Raw genomic sequence first — 21,224 nt, forward strand, 5'->3', positions numbered from 1 at the left:
CTCTGATGGTGTTTCCTGCTTGGCAGGGGGTTGGACTCGATGGCCCTTGTGGTCTCTTCCAACTCTATGATTCTATGATTCTATGAATTCAACCCCCTGAAATGCCTCTGTCTAAAGTCTAAACAGTCTGTTGCTTCTTACTCTGCATGAATAGGAAGTGGTTTAAGCCATTTGCCCTTTTAATATGGCTGTTTTAAGTGAGGGCAAAGCTAAGCAAAAGGAGACTTGCCACACAACTGGCAATTATTAGCTCTCCGGAGACTAACACCTAAGCTAGATTTGAAGAAATGGAGCAGTACCGAATGAAAATTGGACTGCACGCTAGGCAATCATTCCTCCTTGCCTCATGTCACAGAAGAAAGTGTCGTTGTCACCCTTGGCCAATTAAAGGGTTGGCTGACCATTGTACTTGATACCTTGAATTTAAATAAAATACTTTCTCTTCAGTGTTAAGATTTGTTAGTAATTTTATGAAAGTTTCAAACCTATTCACATCTGTAGACATGTCAAGATTACTGAAAATGCATGCGCTTTTTAAACATAGGTAGGTGTAAAATTTCTGGCATGGGTAATCTTAGGAAATTGTATTTCTTTCTTAAAAGCATATGGAATCCTATAATCTCATCCCTGTATTTATTCTCATGATGTTACCTGACATCATGATCCCTTATGTATTAATCTATGCTTTTAGAAATATGGTGCCAACTTTTTTACATCTATATTTTCTCCTTTACAGATTATTGCTCAGTGATAACCATTGTGGACCAATCGGATGCCAAGCTGATATGTTCACTTTTTAATGTAAACAGAGATGCCCTTCCACAAATCTACAAAAATGGTGACATTGTTCGATTTCACAGAATAAAGGTACCTTTGCTGTATTTACCATTCATTGTAGGGAGGTATCCATTTCTGTTTCTTCAGTTTTTGTCTTCATATTTATCATGGACTTCTAATACTGAAGGTTGGTCCTTTCACATATCAGGTTATTTGGTGCATTTCCAAACAGACAAGGTTCTTTTACATGCTGTGGAAGATGGAGGAGACTTAGATATTCAAGAAGCAAGAGGAGCTAGATGATTTGTTGTACAAAGAGGTTCTTGCAACCATGTTTCAGGAATGCTTGTCAGGGAATCCCAGTCTGTATTCCTTGGCCAGATACCCAAATATATTCTGTATTCTAAAAGATTTGAAGGTACCTTCCCAACATCAAGCCCTGAGTATCCTGTTTGTTTTGTAATCTGACCAAATGCAGAAGCAGTGCTACCATCAGTTGTATTTCTGCCTTGGAATCTTGGATCCAACAGATTTGCGACAGTTTGAATTGGATGGCAGCAAAATTAGGTTGGTCTGTATAATCTCCCAATCCTTTAGGTTCAGAAACAGATACGACAAATAGGCCAATGAGAGGAAAGCCGCAAGCAAGGAAGGCATTGAACCCTTCTTCCTTCTCTTGTGACAACGCCCTCCCAAGTGGTAGAGGTACATCTTGCTTTCGCAATTTAGAGTTGTACTGTGTGTAGCGTTATAATAGAGGAATTATAATGAGCTGATAAATTGCAGAGTCTTAAGTCCCCACTTATGCCATGGTTTCTTTCCAGGCCCCTGTGCACATAAGCAACAATCGCATAAGTGGGGAGCACCCTCTAAAAAGCCTGTAAACACCCATTTTTCCTGCCCTCCAACTCTCTCTCCTGCTCTCTCTCTAATCCAGACCAAAATAGCTAGAGTTGAAGTTCTAGGGCTGGCTGGAGGATGTGTAGGAAAGTGGCTGTGGCAGCTGCTGTGCTTCCCCATGCGCCAGCTGTTAGGCGGGGAAGCTGAGCAGCCTAAACAAAGCTACACTGCACCTCAGGGGCTTCCACTTTGGGGCTTCTTTCACCTTCACTAGTGCCCTCTTCAGGCTCTGGGGTGGGTCTTCTCGTGAGCCACAAGGACTCCGGCACTCCCGCCATTTCCTGGTATGAATTCCTATCCATTAATTTATTTCCCGATGCACAAGCCAATGGCGCATAAGTGTATGTATGCAGTTTCAGAAATCCCTTTGCTCATCATTCTAAAATAAAGTATTTCATAATAATAATAAAAAATCCACTTTAGAAAAAGAAAAAGACTTGGAAGGAAGTGGGGCAGGAAAAGAAACATTGCACCAACCCTAACCCCTCCATTCCCATAACATTGGATATAACCCAGAATTTAAGGCACAATGAAAGAAAACGCAACTTTGTTTTGTTGCTTTTAAATGGCAACAAATGTTGAACACTTTTAAAGCAGGGTGCTACACTTCATTTTTCTGTTCCGTTACTGTTCACATATTGTGTGTTCTTTATAAGAGAAGCAAAACATTTACAATAAATTGAGTTCCACCCATTAGCTCAACCACAATTGTTGGAATAAGAGCATGTGGAAAGCAGAAAAATATTTGCCAGCTTTCCTGCTGTGTTTCTAAATGTGTAGCTTTGGTCACTTCAAGGCAGTGGTATCTGGTTAAGTATCTTGCAGCCATTTATCTGAGAGTACAATTTAGCTGCGGTCAGGGTTCAACTGGCAGCCAAATTTAGAATAGTAAAAGTTTAATTAAGCTACTTAAATATTATAGTTTTAAGCTGCCTAAGTAAATTATAATTTTCCTTCTTTTCAGTGCCTGAAAGTTACACGTAAAATATCTGCCCATTATTTCAGTTAATTAATGTGCTTCCAAGGCAAAATCTTTTTTTCTGTAATAGAATTTCTTCTTATCCCATTATCACACATGATCGTAAATCGCAATTAGAGTCAAACATTCCATTTTTAAAGGTACCTAGATTGGAGTGTTATTTAGTATGTTTTTAAATGTATAGCTTTAAATATGTTAATCCCAATCTATTGAGAAAGTTTCATTTTCTGGGATTCAGAACATTCTTCTTGGAATGAAAAATAAAAGGTTTACTTTGTCTTTAGTACATATATTTCTGAATGTCTTGTTTTTGTTTTTTTTTAAAGTCTATACAGTCGTACCTTGGTTCTTGAACAGAATGCGTTCTGGGAGTCCGTTCGACTTCCAGAACTGTTCAGAAACCAAGACGCAGCTTCTGATTGGCTGCAGAAGCCATGCCAGATATTCGGCCTCCCAAAAATAGTTTGAAAACTGGAACACTCCCTTCCGGTTTTTTGTCATTCGGGAGCTAAAACGTATGACTTCCAAGGCGTTCGGCAACCAAGCTACAACTGTATTAGCTGTGATGGCTTGGTTGTGGGTTTGACTGCATGAGTTGTCCCTTCGTGTCAGTAAATTCTGTAAAATGCTTAACAGTAGCACCATAGATTGGTAGACCATTGACCCAGCTTGCTCAATAGGGTCTACACTGGCAACAGTTTCCCATGGTCTCAAACCAAAGTCTCTTCCAACCCTACCTGGAGCTGGGACCTTTTGCATGCAAATCCCTGAGCTATGTTTCTTTATGTTACGTTCATAAGGCACATGTAATTAAGGTGGTATCCTTTAGCGGCGAAAATTGCAAGCTGCAAAGCCCTTGGTTAAAATATTGCCTCAGCTCTGACCTTGCTAGCCTTAGGGAAACCATGCTCTCTGAATCTATAATTATTTCTCTTTCAAAGCTAACAGGGTTCTGTTCTGGCCCCATCAACTTCTCAAAATATAACTTAGCATTTTCACCTGTATAATAAATTAAGTTTTAGTGTTTGTGTGTGGATATTCCACTTTAAAAGCACCACAGTAGTTTTGTGGGGTTTTTTGTGGTTTTTTGCTGCTACTATATCAAAACAAACAAACAAACGCTCTGGCCTGTACCAAAAACAAATAAATCACAAAGCACTGCAGGGCGTCTATTATACCCCAGAAGTAAATTTTACCTTATGGGTTTAGTTCTGCTCCAGGTTGCTTTACCTTGATACATGAGTTAGTATTTTGCCGCTGCAAATTTGCTGCACTGATTTCTTATGTGCAATGTGTGTGGGAGGGAGGGGAGGTTCGGGGACAAGAGCTTATTAGGTTAGGGGTTGCCAGTGTGAACATTGATCCGTCTTGCTCAGTGTTGGTCCATCTTGCTCTGACTACCAGTAGCTCTCCAAAGTTTCAGACAGAGGTCTCTCCCAGCCCAAGCTGAAGATGCCAGGGATTGTCTGCCATCTGTGCTGCAGTAACCGCTAGGGGAAAGGTAAAGGGACCCCTGACCATTAGGTCCAGTCGTGACCGACTCTGGGGTTGCGCGTACAGCTTCCGGGTCATGTGGCCAGCATGACTAAACCGCTTCTGGCAAACCAGAGCAGTGCAGGGAAACGCCATTTACCTTCCCGCCAGAGCAGTACCTATTTATCTACTTGCACCTTGACGTGCTTTCAAACTGTTAGGTTGGCAGGAGCAGGGACCGAGCAACAGGAGCTCACCCCGTTGTGGGGATTTGAACTGCCAACCTTCTGATTGGCAAGTGCTAGGCTCTGTGGTTTAACCCACAGCGCCACCTGTGTCCCAACCGCTAGGTTAGATTACTGCAATGCATTATACGTAGGGCTGCCTCTGAAGACAGTTCGGAAACCTCAGCCAGTGCAGAATTCAGCAACGACATTGCTCACCAGGGCAAGACGGTATACAATGCTCCTGGCTCAACTGCAGTGGCTGTTAATTAGTTCCCGAGCCCAATTCAAAGTGCTAGTTCTGACCTGTGAAGCCTTAGATGGCTCAGAACTGCAATACCTCAAGGACCACTCGTCTCCATAGGAACTGATCTGGACCTTGCAATCATCCTCTGAGGCCCTTCTTCATGTGCCTCCTCCACAGGAGATCCTGTGAATGGCAACAAAGAACTGGCCTTTTCTGCAGTGGCCCCTCGTTTGTGGAATGCTCTCCCTGAAATTTGGCTGGCACTTTCATTATACATCTTTAGGTGCCAGGCAAAAACTTAACATCCACTACCCTCTTAAATGTGTTGGAGGGGTATTGTTTTGTCTTGTTCTTGTTTTCATTATGCATTTTCTGTTTTTTATATTGCATTTCTATGCTGTGAACTGCCCTGAGAACTATGGATGAAGGGCAGTATACAAATTTAATAAAGAAAAAATAAATTGGGACCGTCTACATGCAAGGCAGCTGCTCTTTTACTAACCTATGACCTTCCCCTGTCATGCTTATTAATTTCAGTAGGGCACTGGGCTCCTTTGGGAAGGGAGGGCAGGGGGAAAAGAATACAGTAAGGGAATTGTGCAAACTCTGAGTGGGTTTTGACAAGCGTCTTGAGAGGAGAAGAGATGTAGCTCTACACACGTGTCTAGAGAGTCAGTTCGAACCAGGAGGCAGCAAAAGGGGGCAATTTATTTCAAATCTTATTGTCGCAAATAAATACATAAAGTTGATGAAACAAGACTTTGCTTTTTCTTGGTCAGTATACACTCCTGAGCGGTAATAGAATATATTGCTGAAGTCAGCTGAAGAATCAGAAGCTACCCATTTATCACAGCTTCACAATATTTGTTAGAGAAGCTGCTTTTTGTTTTCTTTTTTTAACTATGTCAGAGATTGGGAGTAAGGGAGAGAGTTTACCTAGTTTACTTTACCTAGGAGTTAATTAATTTTAAAACTGCTATGTTTCTTTGAATATCATCTTTGATACTTTTTTTTGAAAAATTAAAATATTCTGATCATTTGTTTATTAGAGTGGTCATGTATGAGTCAGTAATATCGGCCTTCTGAAGCTTGGGCACCCCTAGTAATTGACACACATTTGCTTGGGACCAGCTCACCCAACCATTCTGTACTATCCAGCAAATGACCTTCATAAAATACTCCTTACCATGCATTTGAAGCTTGAATAAACTGCAATGAGTTCACACCAAATAAGTTAGCAGTGTTTTCATTAGAGTCACATACATTCAAATTAAGGTTGGGACTAGGTAAAAAAGTAAAGGACTTCTGAAATTCTAAACCCAGTCAAAGGCAACTATGGGGTTGCAGCGCTCATCTCACTTTCAAGCCGAGGGAGCTGGTGTTTGTCCACAGACAGCTTTCCGGGTCATGTGGCCAAACCATGACTAAACCACTTCTGGCACAATGGGACACCGTGACAGAAGCCAGAGTGCATGGAAACGCCGTTTACCTTTCCTCCACGGTGGTACCTATTTCTCTACTTGCACTGGTGTGCTTTCGAACTGCTAGGTTAGCAGGAGCTGGGGCAGAGCAATGGGAGCTCACTCCGTCACGGGAATTCAAACTGCCGACCTTCTGATCTGCAAGCCCAAGAGGCTCAGTGGTTTAGACCACAGCGGCACCTATGCCCCCACCCGTTTGGGACTAACCTCCGGTTTGCATGGGTTGGATTCCACTTGGTGCACCCCAAGAATGTTGGGCAGCGGAGCGCTTTGCCGATCTCATATCTTGAAAGTTGAGAGTCAGACTTTTCAAATACATGCCTGTTACAAAACAATGTGTTCAAAGATGGATGGACTGGCGTTCGTTGCTTTCTAAGCCGGTACATGTCTTTCATCTTGTAATTTGCGATAATTAGTTCAAATGCATGTGATAATCATCCTACATATTGGCTTTTCCCCCACTGAGTTCAAAAAGCAGTACACTTCTATTTTTCCTTACGGCGTTGCCTTTTTGTTCTTGTTGCCTAGATCAAAGAGTTCAGCGGGCAGTTGCAAGGGATTAGCAGCAGTGGATTTGCAGCACTTACCTTTGATGGCACTGTAGGAACACCAGTGGTTCCTCGAACGTCCAGCAAATTATTCACATTTACAGATGAAGACAGAAAAACAATAGAAGACTTGCGCATTTGGGTGGCATCTAATCTTTTAAACTCTGCAGTCGCAGCAAAATTGTCTGGCATCCAGCCGCCTATGTATTTTGATCTCACTTGCCAGGTTGTAGGAAAAGCAAAACTCGACGGATCTTCCTACCTTCTCAAGGTTCGCTGATTTCCCCGCTCCCCCAAAAATGTGTTAATTCAAAAGCTCTTTCACGTTAGTATAAAGGTAGTATGTTATAACTAATGCACAGTAAGTTTTCTCCCTTCTTAGCAGCACTGCCAAGAACCAAACAATACTTACTTTCTACTCCTAGAGCTGCTATATTTGAATCTTGACATTGAAACTCTGTCATTAGATTAGTATGGGAAATTTATATGTATCTGGTGGTTTTTGCACATTTAACTTTCAAGTTCATGCCTTCGAACTGTCCTGGGAATGTTTGGCAAGGAGCAGAGGGAATAAGGGAAAGAAAATGGAGATTCAGCTGACCTCTAGAGAGGCGTATCCTTGGCCCCTAAGAAAATGGTGGTGAACCTCTGTCTTGTAGGCCTAATTTGGCCTGGAATCCAAACCTCACCTGCAAACAGACAACTTCAGAGGGCCTTGCTTTGGTGCAAGTCAGCTGATTGGTTTTGACATCAAGCCCCTTTTGAAGGTATTGCCTGACAGCCTAATGACATCAAATGATGGACAAGCGGGCAGCCCCTAACCACCTGTCTAAAATAGCTGAAGAAGGATGGCCAGTTCCTCATCCAACCCTTGGACTGAGAAAAGGTTCCCCAAACCCTACCCTAAGAGGAATAGTTCAGCCAGCCATGCTTTACACACGAATAAGGTGGCGCTGTGGGTTAAACCACTGAGCCTAGGACTTGCTGATCAGAAGGTCGGCAGTTTGAATCCCCACGACGGGGTGAGCTCCCCTTGCTCAGTCCCTGCTCCTGCCAACCTAGCAGTTCAAAAGCACGTCAAAGTGCAAGTAGATAAATAGGTACCGCTCTGGCGGGAAGGTAAATGGCGTTTCCGTGCGCTGCTCTGGTTCACCAGAAGCGGCTTGGTCATGCTGGCCACATGACCCAGAAGCTGTACGCCAGCTCCCTCGGCCAATAAAGCGAGATGAGCGCTGCAACCCCAGAGTCGGTCACGACTGGACCTAATGGTCAGGGGTCCCTTTACCTTTTTATAAGAAGCTGTAGTATTTGTTTGCACTGACTGGCAGCAGCTCTCCAGGTTTTCAGTAAGGACTCCTACCTGGTGCTGCAAGGAGATGGTAGGAATTGAACCTGAGATCTTCTGCAGGGAACACATGTGCTCTGCCACTGAGCTACCACTCTCCCTTAGCTTAATGTGTGAAATTTTTGAGCAGAACAATTCGTTCTCCCATCCACCACCCCCTTCTTCAAATATTTTGTAGGGCAGGCAAGCATTGATCCAGATTGAAACCCTGGCGTAAGGAGAGGTACAGAGGAGTAACCCTTTGTCTTCCAGTGCAGACTGGATCATGCAGTTAAAATTGCACTTGAAGGCCACGTGACTGGTGTAACATGTAGTTTTCCCATGAGATGCCACAAAACATCAGATGCATGCTACACCGTGGGTGACTGACCACATTCAGTGCTCTGTTTCTGTATTTTGGAACATTAACCTGACACATGCAGAAATTCCAGCATTTTCAGTGGTGATAGCCTCATTATTTGGGCATACATTTGAAAATTTCAGTACAGTCATACCTCTTCTTACGAACGCTTCATGTTGCGTTTTTTCGGGTTAAGAACACGGCAAACCCGGAAATGTTTACTTCCGGGTTTTGCCTCACGCGTAGAAGCATTCTGCGTGGTTCACACATGCGCAGAAGCGTTCTGTGTGGTTTGTGCATGTGCAAAAGCGCTCTATCGCACTTCGCACATGCGCAGAAGCACTGCTCTGGTTGCGAACTTTTCAGGGTGCAAATGGCACCCCAGAATGGATCGTGTCCGCAACCAGAGGTACCACTGTAAAAGATAAATTAAAAAAGGAATCCAGCGCTTGGCTCTTCAAACCAAAAGTTGTAAAGTACAGAGGAGGGGAGGCCGAAATTTTGTTTTGCTGAATGATTACTATTGATTAGATTATTAGGGTACTATTACATTTGTGTCAATGGATATTTTTATTCTGAAATTCACAAATGACCATTCCAATGAATAAGGGGGGAAATCAAACAAGATGCAGCCAGGGATTTATTAACTGCTGGGGTTTATGTACTTTTAAAAGTAAATAAATTTGTAGGAACAAACAGCAGAAGATAAATACAGTTATCTAAAAGAGGTAATAATTTTGGAGGCAGGGGGACAGAGAAACCCATGAAACCCGATTAGTTAATTTTTACTTCACAAACACACTGAAGGTAATGTGATTAAAAACTTATTTTTCCTTGTGTCTGGTCACATCACAGTGCTGGATAGTCCTATCACACTTTGTTTGAACTGGTAAATTGAAATATTGTAATGCTTAGGTAGGAGATGACCTTCCCTTCCCTTTGAAAATGCAACTTATTAAAAACTGGAATTATCACTAGCAAGATAAAAAAAAGTGGTTGAAAAAATATTTTGCAGGTCCTTTCTGTGTATATATTATGCATGTTCTAGTTATCTCTTTGGCTTCATTTTCAAGGTGAGATCCTAAGGGCCAAGTGTTTCTTTCCATGTGTTCACTGGAAGTTCTCGCCACCAAAATTCTTTCCTGTACAATCATCTTGTAACCTAGAAATAAGACCCTCAGGAACCACACAAGGGCCTTCAGTCAGAAGTTGAAAATAGGGAGATTTCCCACACACGCATGGAAGGGAGCACTTAAGGTCTGTGTTCACAGACAGCACATACATGCATCTTTTTGATTGGGCAGAATGTTCACATCATGACACTGTTTCTTTGCCTTTTGGCTAAGCTCAAGTGTGGTATCATAACCAGATGATGTCCATTATTTGGATTGTTGGTCTTCATGACTTTATGACTCAGATGATCCAGATAGTTGTAAGGGGATTACATAAAGCCAGTCTTTCCAAAAAATGTATTTATTGTATGAGGAATGTTACAATAGCAATACTAGCAATTATTTGTTGTTGTTGTTGTTATTTTATTTATACCCCACTCATCTGGCTGGGTTTCCCAGGAATATTAATATTTTAGGAGCTTATCACATTTTGAGAAATGCTACTTGAATAGGTGATTCATTCATTATTTAAAACCATTTATATTTCACTTTCAAACTAAAGAAAAATGATCAATTAGTCAGCCAAGTCTTTGTGTAATCTTGGTCCAGAAAAACCAGGAAAGTTCAAGACGTATCCTTTGGGGCCAGTCTTGCACCAGCATTTTTAGATCTCTGCTAGACACGCCAGCAGCCTTCTCTGATTCCACCCTGTTGCCAACACTGTTTCAACCCTCAGCACAGTGAGTTGGGGTGAGATCTGGTGAAGCCAGAATCTCAAAGCTCCTCATGACCTTCACAAAAGATAGTGAGATCAGAAGGGCCAATAAAACCTACTTCTCCACAATTTTGTGATTCTAAGCACAGTTAGTTCAAAGTGAACTCAGTTGGCTTTGGTCAACCCTTTTAAAACAAATGTTCTTAGAATTGCAGCCTTAATCTGGAAAAACAAAAAAGTTCCAGTTTTTTTTAATTCTTTTTATTAATTTTCAATAACCAAACAAAGGAAACAGATAAACAAAACAAAAAAGAAATAACACAAACGTTCCAGTTTTAAAAGGAGAATGAATTTTGTTTCATACCAGGTATGGGATGGCACAAAATGTCCCTTTTCGTATTGGAAGGTGGTTGTTACAGAAGATGACCTTGAAGGTGACAGTGTTCTCATTCATCGACTAAGAAACCTGATAGTGGATGTTGTCGTTTACGATAATCATGTGCAGTTGGCAAAATCACTGAAGGTAAGTCCTCAGCAGTGCTTTACGTTATGTGTGTGATCTTACCAGAAGCTAGCTACCCAGCTCTATATTTATTTAAATTGTGTACTTTTATCTTGTTTAATCCTCCTAGTAAGTCAAACCTTCTAACCCACCCCCCGCCCACAAAAGACTAATTGCTTTAATATGCCACATATAAGTGGTCTCCTAATTAAGCAGCTTTATTCCAGATATTGTGGTATCATGCAGTTGTGAACATATGCGAAATGTCTTCCGTGACTTTAAATTATTTCTTGTAAATGAGATAAAACATAGTTTAATTTGTAGTCCCCATTATAAGCAATATTTTTATACTCTTTAAAAGCCTATTGCTCATTAAAACTGCCATTAATAACTGTTTGAATGTGCAGTCCACCATTTCTTAAGTGGCTTTGCAATATTGATAATTTTCAAGGAATGAGAACAGTTTTAACTAATGTTGCTGAAGTGTATCTTGGCAATTTTGTGCTCAGCCCCCTGTCCTTAGTTGCTCTAACCTGCAGAGCTTAGTATACTCCTCGAAGGCATTTAGCCTGCGCCAGTATGTCAAATAGGCTAGATCAATTCTGGCTGCATTTAGCCTGCGCCAGTATGTCAAACAGGCTAGATCAATTCTGGCTGCTAGAGAGAGGAGGCCCAACTTGGCTCTGAGGTGGGCTGCTGGTGTCTCACAGGAAAGCCCCCAAATCTGCCTCATAAATTTATTTTGTGGGATCTCTATTTCAGATTTAACACCAGTTCCCCATATCTCAGCCCCGTAGAGCATTTGGGCCATGATTTTAGAGACAAAGCTCTTAATAGCTGGGTTGATAAGCTGCCTGCCATTTGAATGGAAGAACCTATATAACTGCCCAGTAGAATGGCCAGATATTAGCTTAATTGCTTCCAGATGGGGTTTCCATGATTACTTCCCATCAATAAGTAATCCTAGATATTTAAATCTGGATACTTGTTCTAGGGTGTGACCGTCTAGAGTTCACCTGGACTTGGTAGTCCTCTTGCCAAATACAGTGACCTTGGTTTTATCGTTAATTTTTAGTAGATGCTCTTTTTTACACAACTGTCCAAATTTAACCAACATCCTTTAAAATCTGATTTTGTTCTGAGATAACAAAACTTAAGTCGTCGGCCTAGAGCAGATTTGGCACTTTACGATTCCCAAGGGTGGGGGCAAAAAAGGAGGGGATGCCATATCAAGGATTATTTATATAGTAATTAAATTGGAAGGGTGCCAGTATACATCCTTGTTTGACACCTCTGTTAGTTGGAATTGCCTGTGAGACGGCGCCTTGGAGGCCCAGTCTCACTTGCATGAGGTCCCCTCAATGCAGTTGTTGGATGAGTCAGAGAAGTCTTTATCAGTATTTGAATGCCCCACCCCATATGGTTATTCCATATAAATACTTCCTATGTACAGACTTTCCTTGCAACTTAATGGTAAGATGCTTCTCATTATACATGTCAGAGCTCTGTATTAAGAATTCCCCGAGACCTCCAGGTATAGGGCGGTATATAAATTCTATTAATAATAATAATAATAATAATAATAATAATAATAATAATAAAAATAAATTTTATTTATATCCTGCCCTCCCCAACCGAAGCTGGGCTCAGGGCGGCTAACAACAATCAAAATAATCCAACATTCTAAAAACATTCATTATAAAATTAATTAGAATCAAATTAAAATCAAATTGATGGCAACCATTAAGCAAAATTATGTGCAGATTGCCAGAGGAGGGGGTCAGGCTGCGCCCTGACCAAAGGCCTGGTGGAACAGCTCTGTCTTGCAGGCCCTGCGGAAAGATGTCAGGTCCCGCAGGGCCCTAGTCTCTTGTGACAGAGCGTTCCACCAGATTGGAGCCGCGGCCGAGAAAGCCCTGGCTCTAGTTGAGGCCAGCCTAACCTCTCTGTGGCCTGGGATCTTCAGGATGTTTTTATTTGCAGACCGTAAATTTCTCTGTGGGACATACCAGGAGAGGCGGTCCCGTATTATTATTATTATTATTATTATTATTATTATTATTATTACTACTACTACTATAACAACAACAACAACAGTAATAATTCCAAACATGGACAGAGAATGCTGGAAGGGATAGAAATTATACAGCCCAAAGAAAAGCCATTTGCTTCCTTTCTCTGTCCTCTCTTCTCCCAGGGCCTTAGGCGAGCTGCCCCAGTAGGCTCTGGCAGTGCCACCTTGCCAAAAAAAACCCCTGGCATCATCTTGGCAACTGCATCACCCCCATTAGGGTTACTGGGCAGGAGCAAGCAAGAACTTTAGAGCCCGTTACTGAAAAGAGCCAGAGGGCTGCATCGCTGCCTTTTTCATTTGTCTGCAACTCCTCAGGGCCCTGACACAATGTCACTGTTAGGGAACAGGGCTCAAGCCATAGTGGGGCAGGCAAATAATAATCAATAGAAAAAAGACAGTCACGGAACTGGGAAATTGCACAAAACAAATGAAATACCGTGAAAATCCCTGAAACGAGAAGTAATCAACTAGAAATATTATCTTGTGGAAATCAACTAAGTAATAAAAATCAAAAAGCTTAAGGAAAAAAATTAGAAAAACCTAAAATAGAACAAAACCTTAACGGGATGCTGGCTACAAATCTTGTTTCACTGAACTATTTAGTTTCCTCAGAAGGAAATAGAAAAATCATAAACTTTAAATGACCAAAATTCAAACATGGCCTAGATGTTACTGCAGCGTTTCAGCCCTGTTCTTGAGTTTGTTTAAAATCTAAAACAGCTTTATCTTGTATTTCTTTCTTTAAATTTGTGCCATTTAGGTTTTTAAACCTTTTTGTAAAAGCAGCACTAGAATTTTCATAGTGGGGCAGGCAGGCATAAAGATAGCAAACATTTGCAGCTGCCAAGCTCAGTACAGTAATACCTTGGTTCTTGAACGGCTTAGTTGCCGAATGCCTCAAACCCGGAAGTAAGTGTTCTGGTTTGCAAACGTTTTTCAGAAGCCGAACATCCGACGCAGCTTCCACTTGAGTGCAGGAAGTTCCTGCAGCCAATCGGAAGCCGCACCTTCATTTTTGAACGGTTTCGGGAGTCGAATGGATGTCCGGAACAGATTACGTTCAAGAACCAAGGTCTTACTTTACTTCCCTTTCCAGTGCCAGAATCTAATGTTCAGTACAGGATGTGTGCATCAGCACTAGTGAGCTATGCCACTTGCTTATGCTAGATGTCTTGCTCTACTTATTGCTTCATTTAGCAGGAGGCAGTGTTTCTGCTCCCTCCAGCCTTTTCTGCTTCTTCTGGGAATGGGACATGGTTCTTGCATGGTAGCAAGCCTCCGTCATACTTTTGTGTTGTTTTTCCAAACTGGAATATACCGTATTTTTCGCCCTATAGGACGCACTTTTCCCCCTCCAAAAATGAAGGGGAAATGTGTGTACGTCCTATGGGGCGAATGCAGGCTTTCGCTGAAGCCTGGAGAGCGAGAGGGGTCAGTGTGCACCGACCCCTCTCGCTCTCCAGGCTTCAGGAGAGCCCCACCGCCAGCCCCACAAGCTCGGGGGACAGCGGGGAGGCGCAGCGCGCCTTTCCCGCTGTCCCCCGACTTGGTTAGAAGGCTGGCGGGGAGGAGAAGCCTGCTCCTCCCCGTTGCCAGCCCCGCAAACTTGGGGGACAGCGGGAGGCGCAGCATGCCTTTCCCACTGTCCCCCGACTTGGTTAGAAGGCTGGCGGGGGGGGGAGAAGCCTGCTCCTCCCTGTTGCCAGCTCCGCTAACTCGGGGGACAGCGGGAGGCGCAGCGCGCCTTTCCCGCTGCCCCCCGACTTGGTTAGAAGGCTGGCGGAGGGCTTCCCCCTCCTCCAGCCCCGCAAGCTCCCAGAGCGATGCCAAAGCTGCACGCAGCTTCGGCATCGCTCTGGGTCCCGTTCTGGGGGCTGCAGTCGGGGGAATCTCGGGCTTCCCCCGCGCCTGGGGGGGGAATAATTTTTTTCCCCTTTCTTCCCCCCCCCCCAAATCTAGGTGCGTCCTTTCGCCTAGGGCAAAAAATACGGTACATGTTAAACTGTTTTCCTGAACAAAGGCCACAGCCATAGGGGTGGTTTTTAACCTCTTTTCTGCATTTGAAATTTTTCAGGATTGAGTTGCTGTGTAAATTGTTGGTCAAATGGCAGGTGACTCTATTCAATAGCATCATGTTCATTTTTGCAGTAACAGCTGGAGTTTGGAAGTGGTGGTTTAACGTATAAATCTGCTTTGTGCTTTCTTGCTGCCACAAAGACAATAGCGACGTCTGTATGAATATGACATGTTTAATTTTATTTTTAAATTATACATATTTGAAAACTTGGTGCTCAGTGTGAAGGCACATAAGTAGCAGAAAACATTGGAAAACTTGGTAGTGGAAGTACATTATGTTTCACTTAATAACAGCACAGTGTGAAATTTATATCTCTGTGTTCCTGCCAACAGCAGTTTGTCTTAAAACACTGCATATTTTTTCCCTTGAATGCAATACAAAACTTTAATTTCACTAAATTGCATGCTACTTGAATGGTAAATTATGTTGCTGCTTGTTATTTGCTACTGATGAAAATAGGTTAGTGGTATTGATGACTATATTTACATTTCAGGCTTTGTATGTTTTCCAGCCTCGTGTTGCATGGCACCTGGATACGCTGTACACCAGAATAATACTTATTTGTTTTAGTATTTGTAGAGCATGCTTCAGCATATGCTCATGCTGTATACAGATGTTAGTATTTATGTATCATTGGCAAAGGCCGCTTGTAGCCAACACCTTCCCAGTCCCATCCCAAACAGCAAGGCCAGTAGTCAAGGGTGATTAGATTTGTGGTCCATTACATCTGGAAGACCTCTCCAGTCTTTTTGGACCAGCAGGCCCATTTTGAATTTTCAGAAAATGTTGTGGGCTCCACTCACAAAATAGCTGCAGTGGGGATGTGGCCCTAATGCAACATGGGGCATGGCATAGTACAAAATGAGAGAGAAGGCACCAGACAACCTCCATGGGAATTCGGCTGTGTCCTGCTGGTTCTAAATGTGGAGCTCGCCCAATATTCTCATAGAATTGTAGAGTTGGAACGGTCATCTGGGCCAACTTCCTGAAAGGCAGGAATCTCAACTAAAGCATTCATTCCTCACCCACCCTGCAACGGTCTGTGGCCATTCCATGCCCACTGAGTGTGCTCAGTCCTTCAACTGTTTTGCTTGCATGGGTTCCCCCTTTTTGGCTTCTGTCAAAGAGAACATGGCTGGCTGGCTGGAGCAGCGATCCTGCCAAGCATACGCCACATTGCCAGATTTTGTTTGACATCCCATTTAATGTAACTGTAGTAACAACCTGAGCTAACTCTTCTGCCTGGCATTTGTACAAGCATTTGCGGAATAGCACTGGTGGTTATTGTCTTTGCATCCAACCCAATTTTTATATGGATGTTTAAACATAAAACTAGCTTGCTTTTGTGTGGGTGGGTGTATGTAGACTCATGATTAGAATTTGCTCTTTACAAACCAGAAGTATGCAATGCTGCCCTCCAACGGAAAATACTTATATTGCACATACTGTTACATTACTACAGCCTCTGCTGATTTGCTCGGCTGTGTGAACATATTTTTTTAAAACTCTGATTGCATCAGCTTTGCTTAATTAGATGTAAACAAGACATAGGAAAAAAGATACATACAAAACATTTATTTCTATTAGAAATAAAATATAATTTTATTATTTTATAGTTTGAACGATTATTCTTTAATAATTGTGAATTCTCAATGTTGCACAGCAAGTATCTTCCGAAACTTAGTGGAGCTTCAAAAGCAGTTCATGTTGTGGGGCTTCTACTATTTAAAAATGGGGAGGCATTAAAATGGAGTGCTGGATGTGATTAAAGAAGCTCTTCAATTACTTATCCATCTCCTGGAAAAAAGTAAAGAGCAGCCAGGCCAGCAGATTCCAGTTAGGCTCCAGAAGGCCAAGTCCCCACCCTGTAAGAGCAACAACCTTCTGCTGCAGACCCCTAAAGGAGGGCAGAGCAACCAAGCCTTTTCTCAAGGGCCCAACCAGGCCTGTTTTTAGAACTGTGAGCAGTCTGCTTCCACCTCGGTTGATTAATATGAGAACCTGGTAACATAAGTTTGCTTGATTTAATCTTCCCTTCTCTCCCCTTTTTTAAAGATTGCACTAGTTGGTGCTTACCAGTTAAATTGATGTGTAAGCTGTTTGGGGAGCCTTTCTGGCTGAAGAGTCGATATAAATGCTTTGAATGAATGAAGTTTTATAGGCTAGGGTCCAGAGGATTACCTTGCCAGGGTAGCAAACATAGTGCCCCCTACCACCACCGGTTTTGTTGAATTACAGTGCCCATCCTGACCGTTGGACCTGTTGTCTGAGGATGATCAGATGTTGCTGAGCTCCAGCTCCAGCAGCTTATCCTGCAAAGCCCAAAAGCAGGCATAGGCAAACTCCCAAACATCTGGAGGGCCGGAGTTTGCCTATACCTGCCCAAAAGTTTCAGGGAGATTATCTCCACTTTCCATGCACCAGTAGGACTTCGACTTCCCTCGCCCTATTGAGTGAAAGAAACCTATGCCAAACTGCTTATGAAATCCCCCTTGGCTTTTAGAGATGTTTGCATGCCACATGGGGAAAATGCTACATTTAGTTTGCATCCCCTTATACACATGGAACTAATTGCATGGTTCTTTGCCTCAGAGTCATAGATTTTGATAGAGACAACCCTCTCTCTTTGAGTTATGCTGCCATAAGATGTGCTTTAATAACATTGCCGCAAACTTCCATTTTCAAGGCCTGCCCGGTAGCTATAAAGATCACCCTTTAAGGATATTTATTTTGTTCTACCGCAGGAATTGTCCATAAAGTAGGATTTTGGAGTAAAAAAAGCCAGTTGCTCAAAATCCAAGCGTCCTAATTTTTATGTGGTTTTATCTCTGCGAGGCAGGGCATTCTGATCTCACTGAAATGCAGGAAGTGTCTGTGATACATTAACACCATCTAATGGATGTTAAAGGAAGCAGCAATAGCTTTGAGAGAGATCCCTTGGCATGGTGCTAAAAGAAAAAGGGGGATATTCACCTTTATTTAGGTGACTAAGAATCCACCACAACAATAAATAAACATATCCAGTTAATTAATGCAATTCCAAGTAAATAAATGTTTACTAGACACCATCCCTGACCTTTGGCCTTGCTTATCCATCAACAACTAGAGGACCATGGGTTCCTATAGGAACTGTTGGAAGCTGACTTGAGAGAAGGAAGTTGAATGAAAACTGAATGAAAAATTAGTAGACTGCTGCTTGATACATAAAAGACAGGGCCCTTTCTATTGTTTTACCCTGGCTGTGAATCTTATCCACAACCATAGAGATTTGGTTGGTCCTTTCTTCTTTAAGTTTTAGGTGAGCTTTTCTTTTGTTTAACTGACCGTCTACTGTGGGGTGAAAATTCTGCACCCCTGTTTTTATACTGAGTTGTTTTATCCCGCTCCTGGTTTTAACATGCAAAATCAATTTTAGTAATTTGAACTGTTTTATGGTGTGCTAATGTATTTTACGTTTCTTTTTTGTAAGCTATTCTGAGTTTATTTTGTAAAGGGTGGTGCGATATAAACTCATGTGGTATTTTATTTTATTGACGTGCTGGTTTTGAACAAAAAGTTCTGAAAGCAATTTGTATGCTAAAAAGGAGACAACATGTTCAGAAAAGTTGTCTCTGGCACAGTGTGGTCTAGTTGCACGGCATCAGCTTCCTTAACTCTCTTTTATAGATGAAAACGAGTCTTATTTTACCTTCTGAAATAACTGTTTTATATATTTCAAGGTTGGAAGCTTTATTAGATTGTACAGTTTGCATGCAAAATTCCAAAGTCCGGAAGATGAGCCTAATGTTTCATATCTACAATTTCATCTTCATGGTGGTACCACGTACGGCCGTGGGATTACAAGCCTGCCGGAAGGCCACGCCGATGTTGAGGATCTAAAGAAGTAAGTAAATAGAATTCAAGATAGAGTTGTGCCATATGCCCAAAATCAAATCAAATCAAATATCTTTAATACGGTCAGTGACCAGGAAGTAATTTATAAAAATATGACATTAAAAGTAGTATTGTGCTACAAATAACAGTAGAAATATGGCCAATTCACAAATAACCAAACAATCAAATAATCCAACATTCTAAAAATATTTCATTATAAAAATTAATTAAAATCAAGTTGATGGCAACCATTAAGCAAAATTCTGTGCAGGTTGCCAGAGGAGGGAGTCAGGCTGCGCCCTGACCAAAGGCCTGGTGGAACAACTCTGTCTTGCAGGCCCTGCGGAAAGATGTCAGGTCCCGCAGGGCCCTAGTCTCTTGTGACAGAGCGTTCCACCAGATTGGAGCCGCAGCCGAGAAGGCCCTGGCTCTAGTTGAGGCCAGCCTAACCTCTCTGAGGCCTGGGACCTTCAGGATGTTTTTATTTGCAGACCGTAGGTTTCTCTGTGGGGCATACCAGGAGAGGCGGTCCCGTAGGTACGAGGGTCCTAGGCCGTATAGGGCTTTAAAGGTTAAAACCAGCACCTTAAACCTGATCCTGTACTCCTCCGGGAGCCAGTGCAGCTGGTATAGTACCGGATGAATGTGGTCTCGCAGCGAAGACCCCATAAGGAGTCTCGCCGCGGCATTCTGCACCCGCTGGAGTTTCTGGGTCAGTCTCAAGGGCAGCCCCACGTAGAGCGAGTTACAATAATCCAGTCTGGAGGTGACCGTCGCATGGATCACAGTGGCTAGGTCAGGGCGAGAGAGATAAGGGGCCAACTGCTTAGCTTGGCGGAGATGAAAAAATGCCGCCTTTGTTATAGCTGTAATCTGCACCTCCATAGAGAGGGAGGTATCAAAGATTACACCCAAACTCTTAACGGACGGTGCTGGCACTAATTGCACCCCCGCAAGAGATGGGAGTTGCCCCCTCAATCCCATATCGTCCCGTCCCAGCCAGAGGACCTCTGTCTTCGAAGGATTTAACTTCAACTGGCTCCCATGTAACCATCCAGCCACAGCTTCCAGACATCTGGTCAGTGTGTCTGGGGCCGAGTCAGGATGGCCATCCATCAACAGATAGAGTTGGGTGTCATCTGCATACTGATGGCAACCCAGCCCAAAACTCCGGACAAGCTGGGCGAGGGGGCGCATAAAGATGTTAAAAAGCATCGGGGAGAGAATCGCACCCTGAGGCACTCCACACACCAAGGAGTGGCGCGATGACAATTCCCCCCCAAGCGCCACCCTCTGTCCCCGACCAGAGAGAAACGAGCGCAGCCATTGGAGGACTGTGCCCTGGATCCCCACGTCGGCAAGGCGGTGGTCTAGAAGTTCGTGATCGACCAGGCAGTGTCCAGGCAGAAATCGCAAAAAGGTCCCAGGAAATCTGGACGTATGGCAAACCATGTTGCTTTTGATGATTTTCCTAAATTGCTCAACAACTTTGGCAACCCTAATTCAAGACAGCTGTCATTTGGAAGAAGAGTAGGGAATGAGAGAAGCCCTTCATTTTACTAATGGTCAGCCTTTGTTTCCCAGTATTCCGAGTTATGGTTAGTTCTAAACTCTATACGCATGTTATTCAAATGAATCAATATGCATAAGAGTCATTGTTGTGGTATGATCAGGCATAGAATAAAAATCAAGCAACATTAGGGAACCACAGAAAAGTAGCTGTGTTTCAAGGCCCTGTCTTTTAGGGGGATGCTATCATTTTATCAGTCACGCCAGTACTACTTTGTATTTATAAAACTCAAGTCCAGCAGTGCTAACAATCTGGCTGTATTCGCATGTGAATTCAGGGAGTCATTGCAGCATGTTCTAATTCTGTTATTGAACATGGTCCCATCGCAATGGAATGAGAAGCACAAAGTAGATTTCATCTGAGTTAAACAAAATTCCATCTGCAAGGCCATTTATTTGTTTACTTCTGTGTTTTGATTATTTTCTTCAAAACCTTTTTCATTTTCAGATTCCTGAACTCTGTAGACTTGATGGAAGATGAGTCTTCAGAAAGTCCTTCAGAACCCGAGAATGCTTACTTTACATGTAAATAAACTTGAAAACAATACTCAGCTCTGTCTTCCTCGCTTTATAGTATAGTACTTCCATGTTCTTTTTATGGAGTTGTCTACCGTTTCTTTTAACGCCAGATGAAAATATTCAGAAAATCCCAAAAATGTGCAGATGTGCGCTTTGGTCCATCACTGACTTCTTTGATCTCAACAGCTGATAAAAAATGGCTGAATTACGCAAGATAGTTTTGCTTTCTTTGTTTATGTGCAAAATTGTTTTCTCTGTCATCTCGGGTAAGAAAATATATCCTAAGATTATAGAAAGTTTAAGTGACAAGCAGGTGGCAACATTTTGCACCTCATATCAGGATATTTGGGACCGCATTACATTTTGTACCAAATGGAATATGTAATCTACGTGTGAAGCATGATTGATCATATCTAAAAAGATCTATTTTTTCCGTTTTTTAAATATTTTATAATGTTATTATGTTAAT

The 21,224-nt window shown here is 42.5% G+C and overlaps 1 protein-coding gene across 6 annotated transcripts in view; it reads left to right on the forward strand.

Moving 5' to 3' along the window:
* POT1 (protection of telomeres 1) overlaps positions 1–21,224 on the forward strand; it is a 72,081-nt gene that overhangs the window by 34,268 nt on the left and 16,589 nt on the right. For all 6 annotated transcript variants that reach the window (XM_083574492.1, XM_083574495.1, XM_083574494.1 and 3 more), the window contains 5 exons: positions 737–867; positions 6,610–6,900; positions 10,509–10,664; positions 18,514–18,677; positions 20,685–20,761. In XM_083574492.1, the coding sequence (XP_083430618.1) occupies positions 737–867; positions 6,610–6,900; positions 10,509–10,664; positions 18,514–18,677; positions 20,685–20,761 (819 nt within the window). The remainder of the gene's footprint in view (positions 1–736; positions 868–6,609; positions 6,901–10,508; positions 10,665–18,513; positions 18,678–20,684; positions 20,762–21,224) is intronic.

This window comes from Podarcis filfolensis, assembly GCF_964270895.1.
Source record: "Podarcis filfolensis genome assembly, chromosome: 10".
In the NCBI taxonomy this organism is placed as follows: domain Eukaryota; kingdom Metazoa; phylum Chordata; class Lepidosauria; order Squamata; family Lacertidae; genus Podarcis; species Podarcis filfolensis.